Source organism: Cervus elaphus, chromosome 15, assembly GCF_910594005.1.
Source record: "Cervus elaphus chromosome 15, mCerEla1.1, whole genome shotgun sequence".
In the NCBI taxonomy this organism is placed as follows: Eukaryota; Metazoa; Chordata; class Mammalia; order Artiodactyla; family Cervidae; genus Cervus; species Cervus elaphus.
The window spans coordinates 79542731-79561527 of NC_057829.1; the positions used below are offsets into that span (position 1 = coordinate 79542731).

The following is an 18797-nucleotide window of genomic DNA, read 5'->3' on the forward strand; positions in this document are numbered from 1 at the left end:
AGATAATTGACTTTCTTTCCTATGACCAGAACACTATGATAAAAAGTGAATTTTCACATGTCCTGGTCCTCTTAGATTCTGAAAGAAATTGGATTGGTCCTAGTCATGTATTTATTTACATAACCTCTCTCTCTTCCTAGATAGGGGGCTCCCTGAAGGCAAGGGCCATCATACTAACCTTTGTAGAACCCTGTTTCTAGCATAGTGTATCACGACGGAAAATTCTTCTACACCATTGACGGAAAATTCTTCTACACCATTTCTATCTTCATAAATGCACAAAGAGCAAAGGAAATGTTACAACCTAGTGCATCTCCCACACTTACTGAATAACTCTACCAGATACATAAATACCAATATGGCCATGGTCCCAGGATACATGTAGGACAAAAGAGGATTTAGGCCTGAAGTTTCAAAATGAGTGGGCTGTGAATTCCTTAAGCAGAAGCACTTTTAAATTTCTTCTAAGGCTCTAACTTAGGTGATAAAAGAACAAGAAATAAGACTCGTTGCTAGACGTTAAGAAGACACAATATAGAAAACGTTTGCTACAACACTCTTTAGACACAGGTCTAAAACAATACAAAATATATATAAACAAAGAAAGTTATAGATTTGAAAGAAAAGACTAGAAACACATACCTCTATTGCATTTTTCTAAGACTTTTCTCTGTTCAAGAACTTCCGAGTTTAAAACATCTTTTTCTTGTTTAACTTTATTTACCTAAATGTGATATTGTGAGAGGAGAAAACATCCAAAGTTGTAAAACATGACATGATGATGGGTGACTTACACTGCTGTTCAATTTTCAACACGATGCTACATTAAAGCAATAACTGTCTTCACTGTGTTAGGCTTTTATTAAAGCATTTTTATAGCCTCAAAGTAGCTATTTAATTTAGGATATATATCTGGAACTTCTTTACATATTCCAAATAGCATTAGCATTGCTCCTTAAATATGGCAATGTTCTAGTCATCCAATGTAAATGATTGACATTTTAAAAGGAAAAATCCAACTAGACTGCACCCAAAAAATACCTGAATCATTTAATCAGAGATACAATATTAAATTTTGGCATTCATTTTACACTTTGATGACATCTGGCTTACGTAAAACATATAGATTTTTTAAAAATAAAAAATACTTTGACCTTTGACTTAAATAAAATACATATGAAAACCTCCCCTCAAAAAGACTTCAATTTCTGAAATAATTTTTGGCATCACAGGAAAAGAGAGTATCATAGTTCTAAAAAAAAGAATGTAAAGTTATATATAGCAAGTGGATAGATCTCAAAAGCATTATGATGAATTTAAGAGGCAGGTTTATATAGTTAAAAACATTCAAAATACTAGTCATTGTAGCAGATATGTAAATATAATCACTGAAATCTTAAAAACCAAGTTCAGGATAATGGTTGTTTAGAGAAACAGGGCAGGGAGTCAGGAAAATGCACTCAGGGAGAGAGACACACGGGTTTCAATAATATGTTAATGTTTTATGTACTGAACTGCACAGTCAGCATATGGAGATTCATTACTTTGTTTTTTATACTTTTCAGATGTCTGAAATAATCTTAAAAATACTAACTTCTGAAATGGCTTCCAATAATATCTCTAAGTGGGAAGGAAGAGAATCATCAATAAATAATTAAAACTGAGAAATGGAATGTATCAAAATGTCTCTCTCCTACGATAACACTCAAGAAACAAGCTAAGATGATGGTCCTGAAAGGGCCCCTGAACCCATCAGCACTTCCAGAAAGTCTGTGAACTGGTCTTTTTTAGTACAAGTATACTACTGCTTTCCGTTTAAATTAGTAACTGGTATACCCTGCTCAGTGCTTCCAAAACATCCTTCTCCTTCCCACTCACCTTACTGCCACAATATGTAAACAGTAACTGAGGCTGGGAGGTAGATGGGCACTGCTTCCCAAACTTTTTCATATTCTGGTCCTTAAGAATATGTGCATGGGAACTGGATGAGGCTGCTCACTGAAGGGACAAATACCCTGGGACACTTGATATCACTGGCAAGATATCAAGGTGCTGTAACACATCAGCTGGGAAACCCTGGGCTACAGACTCTGAGAACCACTGACACAAGTTAAATCGAGTCTGCAAAGGCAGATTCTTGAAGCCACGTGCAAAGAAGGCTAAGTACGTGCTCTTGCTTTTACAGACAATTCAGAGGAAAAAACAAAAAGATTCTCCAAACACCCACTTGAACCCATTCTACTATCTACCATATATGCCTGTGTTGGGAGGTACAGAGGAGGAGAGCCTTTCTCTACTGAGTTAGCCCTCGACTTGAGAAGTAAAATCATTCTTCACCAGCAGCAACAGTGAGTGATTTCAGATGCAGGTATCTTTGTCACAGATCTACAAACAGTGAAACATGTGGGATAACAGGAAACACTTCAAGGCTATTTTAGTACATTATTTCCTGTGCTCCAGAGTGGGCGCATGAATGTTTATGATCTTACTTTCTATACCTTTTTGTAGGTCTGGAAGAGTAGAAACAAGAGAAGATTAAAATTGCTACATGGTTCTCATATCAGAAATTAGCTTCCAACAGCAAGTTTTTGATGCAGCCCGTCCCCAAACATCTTAAAACACTAAAGGTCCTGCCTTTCGGGCCTAAGATACATACTTCTTCTGTTACTTCTACAAGTCGGCTCTTGAGATTTTCCAGTTCGATGGCTAATATCTTCTTTTCCTCCTGAACGGATACAATTTGATCTCGAAGTTCTGCATTTTTAAAGAAAAAATAAAGCCTTGTTTTTAAAAGAAGAAATCAATCTTGTCAGAAGAATTGAAAATACCAGTCCATGAGCAGTTTACTGTCAAAGGTTTTCAACAATTAGATGGAAAATGAAGCAGCAAAAGACAATGGAAATTTCACTTGTTCCCCTCCCCTAATATAGCTATGTTTCTTAAATTTTCTATCAGGCATTCTCACTATGTTAAATGTACTAGATTATGTTTTCTCTGCATTGTATCAAACCTATATTCTAGAAACTGTCTGGCATTTTAGCAGTAGAATTTTTTAAGCTTTTAGCAAAACAAATTAAGGCATTGTACTAATTTCTTTTTTATTTTATAATGGCCATGGGCGCTTGTCACAATGCAATACAAACAAACGGGGCAGCTAACAATTTGGAGATTTTGATTTAAAGAAAAAAATCCTGACGTGCTGCCAATTTATAGCCCTTAAACATTATTTGAACTGACTCAAAATATAACCTATTTGAAAAAGGGTTAATTCTAATAATTTTCTCTCCAGAGTTGTGGGTGTTTTGTTTCTTAATTTATTTCATATTTCATATTATTGATATTAACTGAAAACTGTGTTACTAGAATGAAAATATTAGGCACTATAAGTGCAAAAGCTTCTGGTGTTACATTCAAGTTACTTCTACCACTCAAATGTTAAGAAAAAAAAATACATGGACCAGCACAGTACTTAAATTTATACCCAGGCCCACATAGCTTTGCCACTTAGCTTTTAAGTGCTTTTAATTTCTTACCTTTCTCCAAGGATAATAAGAAATGCTCTATGTGGTTATTTACTAATAAATTAAATCAAACTTTTTACATGAACCCAGATTAATGAAGGGGCTCTCAAGAGACTTATTTCAAAACCACTTTCTCTACTGCCGGACTAATCTTGAAAAAGAATCAGAGACCGTACCATCCAAGATCTAATAGAAGGGAGAAAGAGAAACAAAAGGAAAGCCTTTAAACCTCCTCTCCCTTCCTGACAACATAAAGACAATTTCTTCTCAGGTGAGAGGGTAAGAGGGGCTTCCCAGGTGGCTCAGTGGTTAAGGAATCTCCCTGCCAACGCAGGAGATGCAGGAGACGCAGGTTTGATTACAGGGTCAGGAAGATCCCCTGGAGGAGGAAATGGCAACCCACTCTAGTATTCTTCCCTGGGAAAGCCGGTGGACAGAGGAGCCTGGCGACCTGTGGTCAGCCCATGGCATCACAAAGAGTTGAATACGACTTCGCAGCTGAGCACACACAGGGTTAAAATGGCTTTCTTTTTACTTTCTTCTTTATATTTCCAACTGAAGTTTTATCTACCAAACCAACAAATATTATTCTTGACAGGTACGGTAAGTTAAAATGCTCCAATAATTACCAAGCCCCAGACTGTTTTCCTACATCCTAAACTATATGTGTAGTTAAAAAACTTATATTAAAAAACTTAATGTGTACTTCACAGATGTACTGTGTGGTTTCGCCTTATAGAACTATTTGGGGACCAACACAGTTGCTTAATACTACATATTGCTTCTAGCTCATTGCTTGAATCTTAGGAGAAGTTCTTGGAGGGCAGAGACAAAGCAATTTTGGGAGGTATCTTCCCCAAAGATTTCAACAGAGAAATCAGACTAATAGAAGGTGTTGGCTAAATAAATTTTTATTCATTCTTTCTTTCATTTAACAAAAATATCTTAATACACAATCCTATCCTGAAGACATGTATAGGTTAACTGACTGTTCCCTGTCAAGATGGCGCTTTCAAAAGTACCTAATTCCAAACAAGAAAGTAACTCATAAAGCTACAGTCATCATGATTCTCAACTAGACTACCCTCTGGGACAAATAATCAGAATTTTTTTCCAAAGAAGGACCCAGGCATCAGTATTTATTGAAATCCTTATGCAATTTCAATGTGCAACCAGGGTTGAGAAGCATTATCCTAATAGGACTCAAAACCACATTCAATAATTAAGCCAGGAATCCTACCTTTGATCTGCTTCTGACACTCTACTGAGACACAAGTCTTGGCAACATCCTCTGGGTCCATCGCTGAATCTTCATCGTCAATGTTAATCTCCTCAGTTATTACATCGGGCCCCAGCTTGGCCATGTATAACATGCTGATTCTTTTCAATGCTTTATTTTCTTTATTTAACTAAGGCAAATATAAAGACAGTTATTTTAAGAGCAAATGAGTGTCTTGGATTTTTATACAATAGTCAAATTAAGCGTCTCTTTGTCTACACATTCATCAACATTCACAGCATGAAACAGAAGAGTCACTAAATATTATCTTATTTATACTTTTTAACATTAAACTAATTAAGAAAGACCTATGCCTTACTGCATGTGAAAATGCTAGTTATGACTGATAAATACAAGAAGAATTAAGATAAAACATCAGAATAGATTATATCGAATTTCAATGTATCCAGTCATTAATAGTCCTAATTTAAGACACTTTATTTGCTTTGATGCTGTGCTGTGAACACCTTTTATATGTTTGTTTGTCCCGCACTCCCTGTTTTCTGGACACTGCCACTGCCTCTTCATGTTCCACATAATTTCTGGAACAGCCAAGTTCTCCCAGAGCAACTCCTGTTCTCCTGGACGGGAACTCCTGTCCCTGTGTCTGGACGTACAGTAGCTACTGACAACCACATCACACTTCTCAACTGAGGAATAGAGAAAGGCAGTCTGCAGCAAAGCCAAAACGGAGCCAATGTGCAGAGAGACAGAGAAAGGCAACAGACACTGGGTTTCCCACAGGGTTCCAGTCCATTCCTAAAATGCCACCAGCTCATGGATTCTATGGGATTCTCCAATATCCCTCTGAACAAACTCCTACTTTTTTTCCCCTTTTCTTGCTTAAATTAATTCATAATGTGCTTCTGTCTATCCCTAGAATTCTAATAATACACAATAGGAGAAAGTTCAAGATATGTTTCTATTATCTCTATGTCATTGCAGATAAAGCAAACCTAATTCACTGATGTATTTAGTACGCCCTTTATGTAAAAAATGAGTTGGTTATTAATTATCATTACCTTCTTCAGCTCCTGTATTTATGTGCATGTAAATGTTAGTACAAAGCACACGCAAAGACTAAACTTGATCCAAAGTCCACTGAAGCAAAGTATGATTTTTCTTTATTCCCAAGACTATAATATGAAAGATCTTCTCTTATTTAAGTAGGAAATGTTTAGTAGATTGCTTTCTCTAGTATAAAATGTAAGATACAGAAATGTGCTTGCATTTGGTAAGGGCTGTTGGCCATCAAAACAAGTTCTGAATTTAATAACTGACATTGAATATAAATATAAATATGAATAGAAAAAATTCACTGGAAAGCTAAAGGCCCTTCTCTATGTAAAGCTTACACCAGAATAAGATGTTTAGTATGGCACTTGTCTGGCTTTGGTCCTTCATTTGTTGTCATGATTAAGACCCCTCAGGATTTCTCTCAGGGAAAGCTCAGCCCATATCACTTGGGGAGATCTGATTCTTATCCAAGTAATATGGAGGCTAAATATATCCAAGTAGCAAGGTCTGGAACACAAGAGGGTTCCCTGACCTTTCTGGGGAATCAGGAAGGATCACTCAGGAATGGCTATGAACCCTTCCCTGGATTCTTCCTGGGGAGGCTGGCGAGATCCATTCAAGGAATCAGGCACAGACTTTTACTCCCAGTCCCCAGACACAATTCCAGCTTCTAGCTCTCCATATTACAGGAGAGGATCAGAGATACGATAGAAGTCCCACGATTTCCCAATCCCTCTTCCTTCAGATGGACAATTCCAGTAAGCACTGGTGTGGCTTCTTTGAACCATGAATGCTAGGGCACAGCACTAGAGGTTCAAGGATCACTGGCAGTTCTCAAAGGGTGACATCTTTTCAGAACGCAGGGAAAAAGAACAATTTAAGAAAACAGTGGAAAAACTCAAGAGCTAATTTGTAATTCTGCCTCCTAATAAACAAATGGTTCCCAACCCAGCACATTACAGTCTGTAGAGTTAAAAAAAAAAAAAGAAAAAAAATTCCAATATGCAGGCCCTCCTCACCAGGCCAAAAATCTCTGGCAATAGAGTCCAGCACAGTACTTCTTCAGGGCTTCCCAGATGATTCAAATGTACTTCAATACTGAGAATAATTGACATGGAGGAATGCAGTACTTGGGTATATATTTCTATGCAATTAGCAGCAGCAGTACTACAGCAGAGCTGAGAACACAGCCCTGCAATCAAATTCTGTCTCTACCTCCAGAATAACCTTTCAGTGTTAGTTTTTCTCATTAGCTAACTAAGGATTAAAATAGTCTCCATCCCACAATATGCAGATTAAGTGACATATTCTATATAAAGCATTTAACATAGTAAGTGACTTACAATAAAAATTCAGCAAATATTGCTAATAGTAACAAAAGAGATTTATTCTGTGTCTAATTTTCCTCCAGAAATCATTTATAAGCTAGTATTCTTCAACCAAGGCATTTATCTATACAACGTTCCTTTCCCCAGGATTCATGAAAAATTGAAAATACTCATTTTTGCCATCTGATGCTTAATATATTACTTCCCAGGCCATCATCAAAGTAACATTTGATAACCTAACTGTTAACAGTTCTGCCCTCAAAAGAGTTTAATGCTCCTATCAAACCAGGCACCAATATCTACCAGCTATTTGGCTGTAATACAATTACTCTATTCAACAAAGTTACTTTCTCAAGAAAAAAGCCAAACAATTTCAAAAGTCTTCTCTGGAAACATCATTTTCATATTCTGAAAGAAGAAAATATAAGATTTATACAGATAAAATCTTATGGCCATATGAAGTAGAAATTTTTGAGAACTCTGAATTCACAAATTGAAGCTAAGCAATGTCACTGCAGTTATTAGCCATCAGGTTATACAGGTTAATGCACGCTACTTCTGTTTCAGAACTCTTCTAAGTTAGAAGGCAAAAATAAACCTTTCATAACACTGCAGGAACAGAATCTTATGCTACATTCAAATTTAAACAGGGTTTTTATATAGAGCACAGTTTAATGGATATTTAAAATACAAAATAAGCATGTTAAATAGACTTGGATCATACGATTTAAATAACTGGTCTATATCTTATGGGTTTAACTTTCACATTTCAGCAAAGCAAAGTATCCACACTTGCTTCTAAGGAAACAATGTAAATTGCATCATAAGAATTAAACATTCCATTTGTCCTTAATTTGAGAGCAAAGACTTAGAAAAATAAGAACTTACAGAAACTTTGTTGTTTAGAAAATGAAAACTATTCCCAAAAAGGACAATTAATACTTAAATCAGGATGTGTTACTTTCATTTATTGATCACACATATAATGAGGCTTCCAAACTTTGTATTCAAAGCTGTAGCTTCTTTCACATCTAACGAGCATATTGATAGCATTTAATCGAATAGATTTTTTTGGTTTTTTATTCTAATGTCCACGTACACTGTATTCTAAAGTACACTGTAGCCTCAAAAACAAACCATTTGTCCATTTTCAAAAGGGCTTCTTAAAGAAGAGAAGACACACTCTACGTTAAGGGTCCTATTATCAACACTAAACTGTAAAAATGATCCCAGAGATTAGTAACACACTGTCATAACCAGGGATGACTATACAGTCACCTGGCAACTTTTTCAACATTCACATGCCTGGGCCATGCTACTAGAGTAGTGAGTGGGTCTGGGTATTCTTAAGAAATCAATCCTGGTCTACCTTGAAAATTATGACATGATAATCGCAGGTTAGATGTGTGAATTCTTCCGCTCAAAATCAACTGTTAAATACAAAAGGGGGGAAAACAATAAAATAATTTTTAAGGGGACCAATGACTAAAGTCACCTTAAACAAAGTCTGTCCCATTCTCACTTTAGTCCTAATTCAAGGTTATCCTGTCATTTAAGATGAGACAACAGCCACCTAGGGAACAGAATTAACCTGGTCAAAGTCCCATATGTCCAAAATTATATCACTGGTAATAAAACCTGTATATACTGCCTCCCAAACCATTGTTTTCCATAAACTGCCAGTCCTGAGAGATAGTCAGAGTTCTCACTTTGGATGTACTATACCAGCAGGAATACTTGTTAAAAACAAGAGAAAATACAGAAACTATCCTTAGCCGCTACAAGATTTAGAACAGCTAGTATGCTCCAAATACATTTTTCCTACCTGAAAAATGAAAGAAAAGGAAATGAAAAGAAATTCAAACAGTATTATGAACCTGTGAACACTAGTGATATACAGAATAGAGGCTCCATGTTATCATTCCTTTTAAAGCAATGGCCTCTATTGCTATAGATTCTTCGGACAAATAATGGAAGAGAAGCTATATACACACATTAATATACTTATTTAGGTTCTGCCTGCATATCTTATGAATTCTAATGTAGTGTCGTTATGCAAACAATTAAGCAAATACCTCTAGCAAGCACAATGCTAATGCACATAGATTAAACTGACTGATTGACTGTCTGATGTATAGAATTTCAGGTGCATCCAAAGAAACACTATGGAGGTAGGTGACAGTGGAGAGGGGAAAGAAACAAAACCAGCATCACTAATGAAATTTGGCTGAAAATTGCTGTAATCCATTTTCTGATGAAGTGGTTCAGATGCATTTTGCCCAACCCAAAATACGTAAGACAGAGATAAAAATATTCCTTAATAATAATGTACTTCTGATGAGATAGAATATAGAAAATTACACACTTGGTAAATTCATCAGCTAGAAGCAATCAGCGGCGTACTGGAGGTCACCTTTAGCATGCCCTCACTCTGCTTTCAAAAATAATCACCTGAAATGTACAGTCTGAGGCTGACTTTTTCATCTGATTCAAACAGGAAACACTCATTGCTCTTTTATGTCACTTTCGGTTAGTTTTAAACTTGGTTAGCATTTTAACCAAATGCACAGACATCTGGAAAGTCGAGTTCAACAGACCACTCTGGGACCATTTTCACAAACACACACACACACACACATACACACACACACAAATACTGAGATACACATATACAAACACTTCTTTTTTTATAATCAAAATAATCTTGGCATTAAGACAGATATTTACATAATCACATTTCAGGATTCTGAGACCTCTGATGAGGATCAGAATCAACTGATTAGGGAACTAGAAAAGCAGAAGAAAATAGATGTCACTATGCAGAAAAGCCAAGTTGAATTTTAAAAGCTCAGGTAGAATTCCTTTATATGAAATGTCTCACCTTTGTTGCCAAAGCTTCAGCACTTTCTCGACAAGTCTTCTCTATTTCAAGATGGTTCTGCATAAAATTCACTTCCTCTATAACCATGTGAGAAACTAGGAATGAGGGGGAAAAAGTCTTAGCATTCAGAGATTAGTCAGCTATTCCAGAAGCCCACACATCTTGTCCCATGATTAAGAATAATGTAATTCTTTAGCTGGCAAGACCTTTAGCTATCATGGAAAAAAAAAAGTGTTGAAGATGCTGCTCTGATTAAATCTTAGCTAAAATTTGAATGTAGAAAGAAAAAAGACAACAAAGAACTTTTATGGCTATTACACATATTTTAGGAAAGCTATTGAGAATTTTTTGAGTCTCTTTTCTATGTAGCTGTCTATATAACTATAGACATGTCTGCTAATTTAAACAAAAGAACCTCTCATAAATTAAAAGTGGCAAATATAATTTCCTTTTCTTAGCAGAATATAACTTATGCATCTCCTAAGGAAAACTAGCTAAAGAGAAATGTTTAAAAATAAATCTTACATATTGATCTCAAAACTAGAATAACAACGTGGCAGCTTAACTAAGTTGAGTATTTCAATAGTAGTCTTTATTACTGACAAAGTATTTCATAAACTCCAGGGCAGAAAACTATAGCAACAAGATTTTTGCACTAAGTGATAATAAAAGTTGATGGTAACAAATTGCTTCTCACATCACAGACTGTCAGGAAGATTAAAAAAAAATAAACTTGACGTTTAACCAATGTTTCAAAAACAGCAATTCTCAGACTTTTTGGTAGCTGGTTTATATAAATGAGATTCAAAAGTACAAAATTACTGAGAACTTGAGTTATACTTTGAAGATCAAGTAAGAAAAATGCCAAATCCTTTTACCCATACTTCTAGTTGAAAAGAAAATGCTCAGAACCTCAAACTTAACTGTAGACATGTATATTTATTGATATTTGTTTGGCTTACAAAAAAAAAAAGCAAAATTAAGGGCACCGAAATGTGAAACCCAACAAAGTTAGGCAAAAAGCACTGGGCTCACATAACACAAAGAGAGATTACTTTTGCTTCATTTAAGCTTAATTAACCTGCAATTATGATTAAACTCAGGGGAAAAAATTTCTCTCCAAATTAAATACAAAAATGTATTACTTCCTAAGTCCATCCAAAGTTCTTATTATGTTAATATTCAAATTCATAAAACAGCACTAAATGGCCAGAAACATCTCTAACCTTGACATTTTTTCAGGGGTAATAATGATCCGCAGCAAATGCAGGCCAACCAAAAACCACTTAACTAATTAGTAGTTGCAGTCACCGAGAAAAACATGAATCAACACTGTTATTACAAGTGGCACATTTGAGTGGCATCTAATTATGACTTGATGAGCACGATACTTGCATTATCAACATTACTACTGCATCCCATCAGGGCCTAAAAGCTGCTGATGGCATTGACTTCGAGAAACTCCCACTCAATGGTACAGCAGCACCCAACAATCGGCTTGGCAGGGGCCCCCCTCACTAAATGACACGTTAAGCGTAATTACTGGTAGACATTGTAAATAAACAGGATTGGAAGTGAAAATTGTACCAAGTGCATAAGACACAATCTGACACATTGGAAGTGGCAGCCTTAATTGAGAGTTTCTTTGACTGCTCAAGATCATTTCAACTGCATTTCTCAGAGGACAGTGATTATAACTGTGGAGACAGACGGCATAATGGTATCAGCACTGCTGACAGAGCAGTGAATTAAATTGTATCTGCTGCTGTGTGAAAGCCTTGATGAGAGGTACAGATGCCGTAGTGGTCTTATCATTATAACACAATGGTCATGTTGTCATCAACCTTTCTGGCTCCAATTGAAAAGAAATGATTGTGTGTTGAAGCTCTCCCCCACCCCCCCACAGCACCCCCCCTTCTCCTCTTCTATCTCTTGTTCTGAATAGAACCAATTTTCAGAGAGCTATGAAATCACGCAATAGGTCCTAAAATGCAGCTGCTTGGCATACAAACGGGTCCCCATTAAACTGGAATCACACACAATATGTGTTTATGCCAGAAGAACAAATAGAAGCTGAACACAGGCCAAGTTTATTCACACACACAAAGACCATGTAGCTCTTCATCAATATAATTGCCTTTTATATTGTAGTTTAAATAATAGGCTCTATTATTTCCTTAAAGTCCTAATATTCCTGGCATTTTATCACTATGTTTACAAGGTAGGTTCTTCAAAACTGTGAAGGAAAGAGAAAAGAAACCCACACAATTTTTACAACATCAAATATTACTTCAAATTTTTAGCCTTAACTACTTGACACCTTCTACCACAATCTGGTATTTCTAACTATCATAACAAAAACATAAACACTCTGCATTTTTCATAAGAATTTGACTTTTTATTCAATAATATTCTTGCTCATGGAAGAGTAAGAAAAGTCATTCCACACTAGAAAGGTTTAGCCCCAGTAAAGAGAGAGAGAAAAAAACAACAACAACACTTATTTTCTAAACATTTTGTAAAAAGTTGCCCTGTAATTTAACTTGATAAACTTAGCTGGGCAACGCTAGTCCACATTTTCTCCAGTTCTGATACAGTATACTCCATCAGGTAAGTTTTTATTTCTTCTTATAAGCAGGAACAGTGGAAAATTGAAACTGTGCTTTAATTTTCAGTTTAAAAAATTATCCCAATGCTAAGCTGACACCAGAGAAACCTACTTACAAACTTTCTAGATCCAAAAGAAAGGAGCATATTTCAAAGGGCATCTATATCTTCACAAAGGATGATCCAATTTCTAAAACCACAAGTCAGGTCACCTGACATAAAACAATTTTTTTTTTTGGTGGCACTGCGTGGCATGTGGAATCCTGGTCCCTCAACCAGGGATCAAACCAGTGCCCCCCGCAGTGGAAGTAAGGAGTCTTAACCAATGGACTGCCAGAGAAGTCCCAGAAATTTTTTTTTAATATATAAGTTTATTTACTTTCAAATGATAAAGATTTTTTAAAACTTTAATTGTTCATTTAATGCTTTGCCTACAGCCCTAAATTCAGGCTTTCCTCATAATATCCACAATCCTTGACCAGGGCTGTACCTAAAACACCTATAATTTGGATGACAAAAAGATTTAAAAAAGAAAAAAGATGAACTTTAAATAAAGTGACCCTACTGCAGTTATGTTTTTAAAAAATCCTAGTATTTTAGAAATACATATTGAAATATTTACAGATCAAATGATATGATGACTGGAATTAGTTTCAAAATAATCTGAGGTCAGTGAGAACAGGTGTATGGATGTACAGAAGAAGGAAGACTGGACACAAACTGACAACTTTTGAAGCTGTGTGGTAGGTACATGGCGGGGGTCGGTTCGTTATATATTTTTTACTTTTGTACAAGCTTGACGTTTTCCATAATAAACATTTTTCTTAATGACTCTGAGAATTTGGAAGTATAACCTAAAAGAGTATCAACTGCAGCTTCTACCAGTCTAGTCGAATTAGCGAAGTCTGTCTCTCGTGTTCTATGACCCCAAAACATTTTCATATACTTGCCATCATAGAATGTATCACACTGTAGGGGCACTGGGGTTCTTTTAATTTGCTTTGTCTTCTACTGAGTGAGCATCAGGGCAGAAAAATTCTTCATTCATGGCTGACTCTCTTGCACCCAGCACAATGCTATGTACAAAGTAGGTATTCATGTCTGTGTGTGTCTGATGACTGAAAAACTGTCTCAGGCCTAAGTTCACATGTGAACACCCCTTTCATAGGGATGTTCCCTGTAGCACAGAATGGCTTAGGAAACAACCACTATCACCGTTTATTGGGCCAACAATGTGTCTATTGTGTGCTGAGCCCCGCACATGTGTCCGCTCAAAGATCCTCACGACAGTCTTACAAGGTGGGTATTACCATAGCAGTTTTGTATTGGAGAACACCGAGGCCTGGAGAAGTTAAGGAACATATCCCAGATTACGGAGTTCTAACTGGTAAAGGCCAGCCAAAGCGATGTCTAGAGGGCTCCAATTTTCTATGTTCTTTTCTAATTGCTCATATTTAAAAGTGCCATCCCACCCAGGGTGCTGCTTCCTGAGCAAAATTTCTCTCCATTCAGCCCATTCTTAGCAATCTTTAGATGCAGGGTATCTCTAATGTATATGTGGCAAACATACCATAAATTCTCCTGCAGTATCAGATTACTTAGAAAGGTTTTCATGTAGTGAGAAAACAATCATGAAAACTAGAGGTATGCAGGAAAATTGGTAGGCCCTAAAAGGGAGCAAAGGATCTAATGCAGAGTGGCCTAAAAGACATGAAGGAACTTCACTTTTACTTTCATCTGCTTTCCAGGGAACACGGCTTTGCTCAGCAGTGGTGCACTTTGTCCAGAAAGACAAGAGAGACTCAGGAAGGGCTGGCAGAGGGCCAAGAATCACAGGGAAATATGGGCAAAACCAGCTAGGAAAAGTATGCCAGGCTAGGAAGAGTTGATCCCGACAGTCTAACAAAGCTTTTCCTCACCCTCTTTTGGCTGTGCTTCCTACACTAAGGGAACTAGAACTAGTAGGGAAACATTAGAGGGAGGCAGATTCCAATTTTGTACCAATGTGGACACTATGTCCCGAAACTAACTCATGGAGGGTAAATGATATGAACTCTTAGTACTGAAGGGCAGTCAAGCCCTGGATGGCACAGTAAATGAGATGATGGTAGGAGCAACAACTAGTGTTTGTTGAGTGCAGTGCCAGGCACTGTGTTCAGCACTTTTTACACGGGTTATCCCATTTAATCCTCAAACAGCCTACAAGGTACGGTCATTTATTTCACTTTTACTAGTGCAGAAATTAATTGCTCGGGGCATACAGGGATTCACAGCAAATGGTGCTTTTCACTGGTGAAAACTGCCTCACTGCCTTCCAAATCTGAATTGCTACCCTCTGTTCTAAAGTCATGAGCCATTTACCTCAGGCACAGTTTTTTAACAGATTAAGTTTTCTTAGTTTTCATTTTCTGTTCTTTTGAAACTGAGTGAAGAGTCAACACTCTGTTTTCCTGCCATCCAAACTTAAACCAGGCTGATGCAGTAAAGGTAAAAATCGAAGGAATACAATATAAAAAGGTGAATTCTTTCAGGCTCTGAGTTGTTCATAAAGAGAAATGCAAATTTTTAAAACTATCAGAGATATTTAGAGGAAGAGAAAGGGAAAAGAGAAATTGTAGATGAAAGCAAAGTTTACATGTTACTCTAAAGGTAATTATTTTCTTTTTAGATTCTACATGTAAGGATGTCATACAATATCTTTCCTTCTTTGTCTAAAAAAAGAAAAAGATACAAATGAACTTACTTACAAAACAAAAACAGACCCTCACAGACTTAGACAAGGAGTTTTGCCAGGGAGGGGATAGTTTGCCAGGGAGTTTGGGATGGACATGTACACACTGCTATATTTAAACAGATAATCAACAAGGACCTACTGTATAGCATGTGGAACTCTGTTCAACGTTACATGGCAGCCTGGATACAAGGGGAGTTGGGGGAGAATAGACATATATATGTATATGGTTGTGTCCCTTCGCTATTCACCTGAAACTATCACAACTGTTAATCAGTTACACTCCAACACAATAACAATGCAATAAATAAAGTTTAAAATAAAAAGGTTTTTACAAGATAGAACTTAAGATTTCTTCAAGGAAAAAAAAAAGGAAGTTAATTTGGTAGAAATTTGTTTCCATTTTTGCATAACACAAACGGCAAAATCTCTACTACCTACCTGGACCAAAACATTTTATGATAACTCCAATCATAAGAACTTGAACTATTCCCACTGCACACAGTAGGCCAACCCAATATCAATAACTAATTCAAATATATTAACTTTCAAAAATGTCAATGGTATAATTCCTTCAGCTGTAACTCAGTGTCAGTTTGTAAGAAATTCCCATTAATCCTCTATTAGGGAAGGAGAAAGTCCTAAACAATTGCCATTCACACATTCACAGATAAAAAAATGTTTTCACCTATGGCATACTATGACAGTAAGCCAGCCATAGCATATTGGCCACCAAAACCAGGTTATTATCAACAATATCCCCTTTAGGTTTTCCTTGTTACAGCCAGACACCTGAAATAAACTAGCTACTTTACCTCCAGCAAGAATAAATGTTGAAATGTTTTGTAGTGTAGTTACCAAGTCAACGCTTTATGATATAATCAAACCACCTGACTAACGTGGCATCTGAGAAGGACGGAGAGAGGCCTTGCTTCCAAGTGGGAGGGTCACTTTTCCGGCTAAAGTCTGGCTTTCCTGGGACATATTTCCTTCTGAACCTTCTGAGCATGAATCAGAATTTTAGGGGAATAAAGTAATAACAGATTTACATCACATAAAAAAATAACACAGCAAAAATTAAGAAATTATAGCTTTTGTGAGACTATCACTTTCCTCGGTGAAAGAGCTATTTCAACCATTCAAACTCCTAAAATGTGTAAGTTCTGTAAACCTAGAATTCCCTTTCTATGAATTAACCTAAGGAACTAATCAGACCATTGTAAAGATGTATGAATTAGAATTCTTATCATGGCATTACAGATAATTCCTAAAAACCAGAAATAATCCATCTATCACTGAAGAACTGTTTAAATAAATTATGGTACTATTCTATGATAGAATACTATGGGTAACACTAAAAACTGATATATTTCTCTACTAACATGCAAAGATGACCATGATATACTATTTACTGAAAAGAGTAGGCTGCAAAACTGAGTGCAAAACTTGACTGCATTTTTTTGTTGATATATTTCGCAGATAAAAGAGCAGGAAAGAAAGACTATAATACACTAATGTTGGCTCTTATCAGAGTCAAAGTAACAATTTTTGCTCTCTTTTAACTGGTATGCATAGTAAAAATTTTCATAACAAATGCAAACTGTACTTTATATATAAATAATATACTTATGAAACGATAATGCTCAATACATTTCTTTAAAAATCACAATAATGCCAGAGCATTTTTTTTTTTTGGCAAATGGGAAGACAATTCTTCCTTTCTTGGCTGTCCATTGCATCAGGAACTAAACACAGAGTACATGCCTACCCACATAACCCCAAAGCACAACTGTATGTGTTAGAACAATTCCACCGAAATGCTTACATACTTTTCTGAAATTCCTCCAGTTTTTTAACTGCTTCATCTCGTTCTTGCCTAATTTTGTCACACTGAAATGAAAACAAAACAAAAATGTTAAGTTTGTATCATAAGTTTGGAAAGACAAGAAAGGGTAAATTTATAAACAGTTTTAGGAAAAGAAACAGAAATTAAAAATCTTTAACAAGCATTAATGATATATCCAGAAAAGATGAAGACTCTAATTCAAAAAGATCCATGCACCCCAGTGCTCACAGGAGCACTATCTACAATAGTTAAGACAAGGAGGCAACCTTAAGTGTCCATCAACAGATGAATGGATATAGAAGGTATGTGATATATATATATATATATATATACATATATATATATACACACACACACACACATATATATATATACACACACACACATATATATCTATATATATATATGAAAACTATGACAAACCTAGACAACATATTAAAAAGCAGAGACATTACTTTGCTGACATAGGTCTGTCTAGTCAAAGTTGTGGTTTTTCCCGTAGTCATGTATGGATGTGAGAGTTGGACCATAAAGAAAGTTGAGCACCGAAGAATTGATGCTTTTGAACTGCGGTGCTGGAGAAGACTCTTGAGAGTCCCTTGGATTGCAAGGAGATCAAACCAGTCCATCCTAAAGGAAATCAGTCCTGAATATTCATCGGAAGGACTGATGCTGATGCTGAAGCTCTAATACTTTGGCCACCTGATGCAAAGAACTGACTCATTGGAAAAGACCCTGATGCTGGGCAAGACTGAAGGCAGGAGGAGAAGGTGATGACAGAGGATGAAACGGTTGGATGGCATCATCAACTCGATAGACATGAGTCTGAGCAAGGTCCAGGAGTTGGTGTTGAACAGGGAAGCCTGGCGCGCTGCAGTCCATGGGTTTGCAAAGAGTCAGACACGACTGGGCGACTGAACTGAACTGATATATATATGACCATGTGAATATAGCACAACTTTACATTTTAATTCTACCATGTCAGATAAACATATCTGGGATATGCTTTGGGGGGTTTCATACCTCTGGATATATCCACAGTAAGGGAATATTACTCAACCATAAAAAAGAAATAGTCCCATTACAGCAGTATGGATGGACCTAGAGACTACCATACTAAGTAAGTCAGACAGAGATAAATATATCACTTATATGTGCAATCTGGGCTTCTCAGGTGCCACTAGTGGTAAAGAACCCATCTGCCAATGCAGGAAACATAAGAGACACAGGTTTGGGTTTCCTGGGTCAGGAAAATCCCCTGGAGGAGGGCATGGCAATCCACTCCAGTATTCTTGCCTGGAGAATCCCATGGACGGGGGAGGGTGGGGAGCTACAGTCTATAGGGTTGCAGAGTCAGACACAACTGAAGTGACTTAACACACACACACACACACATGGAATCTAAAAAATAATACAAATTGATTTATTTACAAAACAGAAACAGACACACAGACATAGAAAACAAACAACTATGGTTACCAAAATAGAGAAGGAGAGAGATAAATTAGCAGTTTGGGATTAAACAGATACACATCATGGCTTCCCTGGTAACTCAACTGGTAAAGAATCTGCATGCAATGCGGGAGA

At 36.5% G+C, this 18797-nt stretch overlaps 1 protein-coding gene across 2 annotated transcripts in view; it reads right to left on the bottom strand.

Moving 5' to 3' along the window:
* The window catches only part of SHTN1 (shootin 1), a 101386-nt gene that overhangs the window by 55047 nt on the left and 27542 nt on the right, over positions 1–18797 (bottom strand). For both annotated transcript variants that reach the window (XM_043925262.1, XM_043925263.1), the window contains exons 3-7: positions 17194–17254; positions 10027–10121; positions 4762–4930; positions 2657–2754; positions 643–724 (exon numbers count right to left, since the gene is read on the bottom strand). In XM_043925262.1, the coding sequence (XP_043781197.1) occupies positions 643–724; positions 2657–2754; positions 4762–4930; positions 10027–10121; positions 17194–17254 (505 nt within the window). The remainder of the gene's footprint in view (positions 1–642; positions 725–2656; positions 2755–4761; positions 4931–10026; positions 10122–17193; positions 17255–18797) is intronic.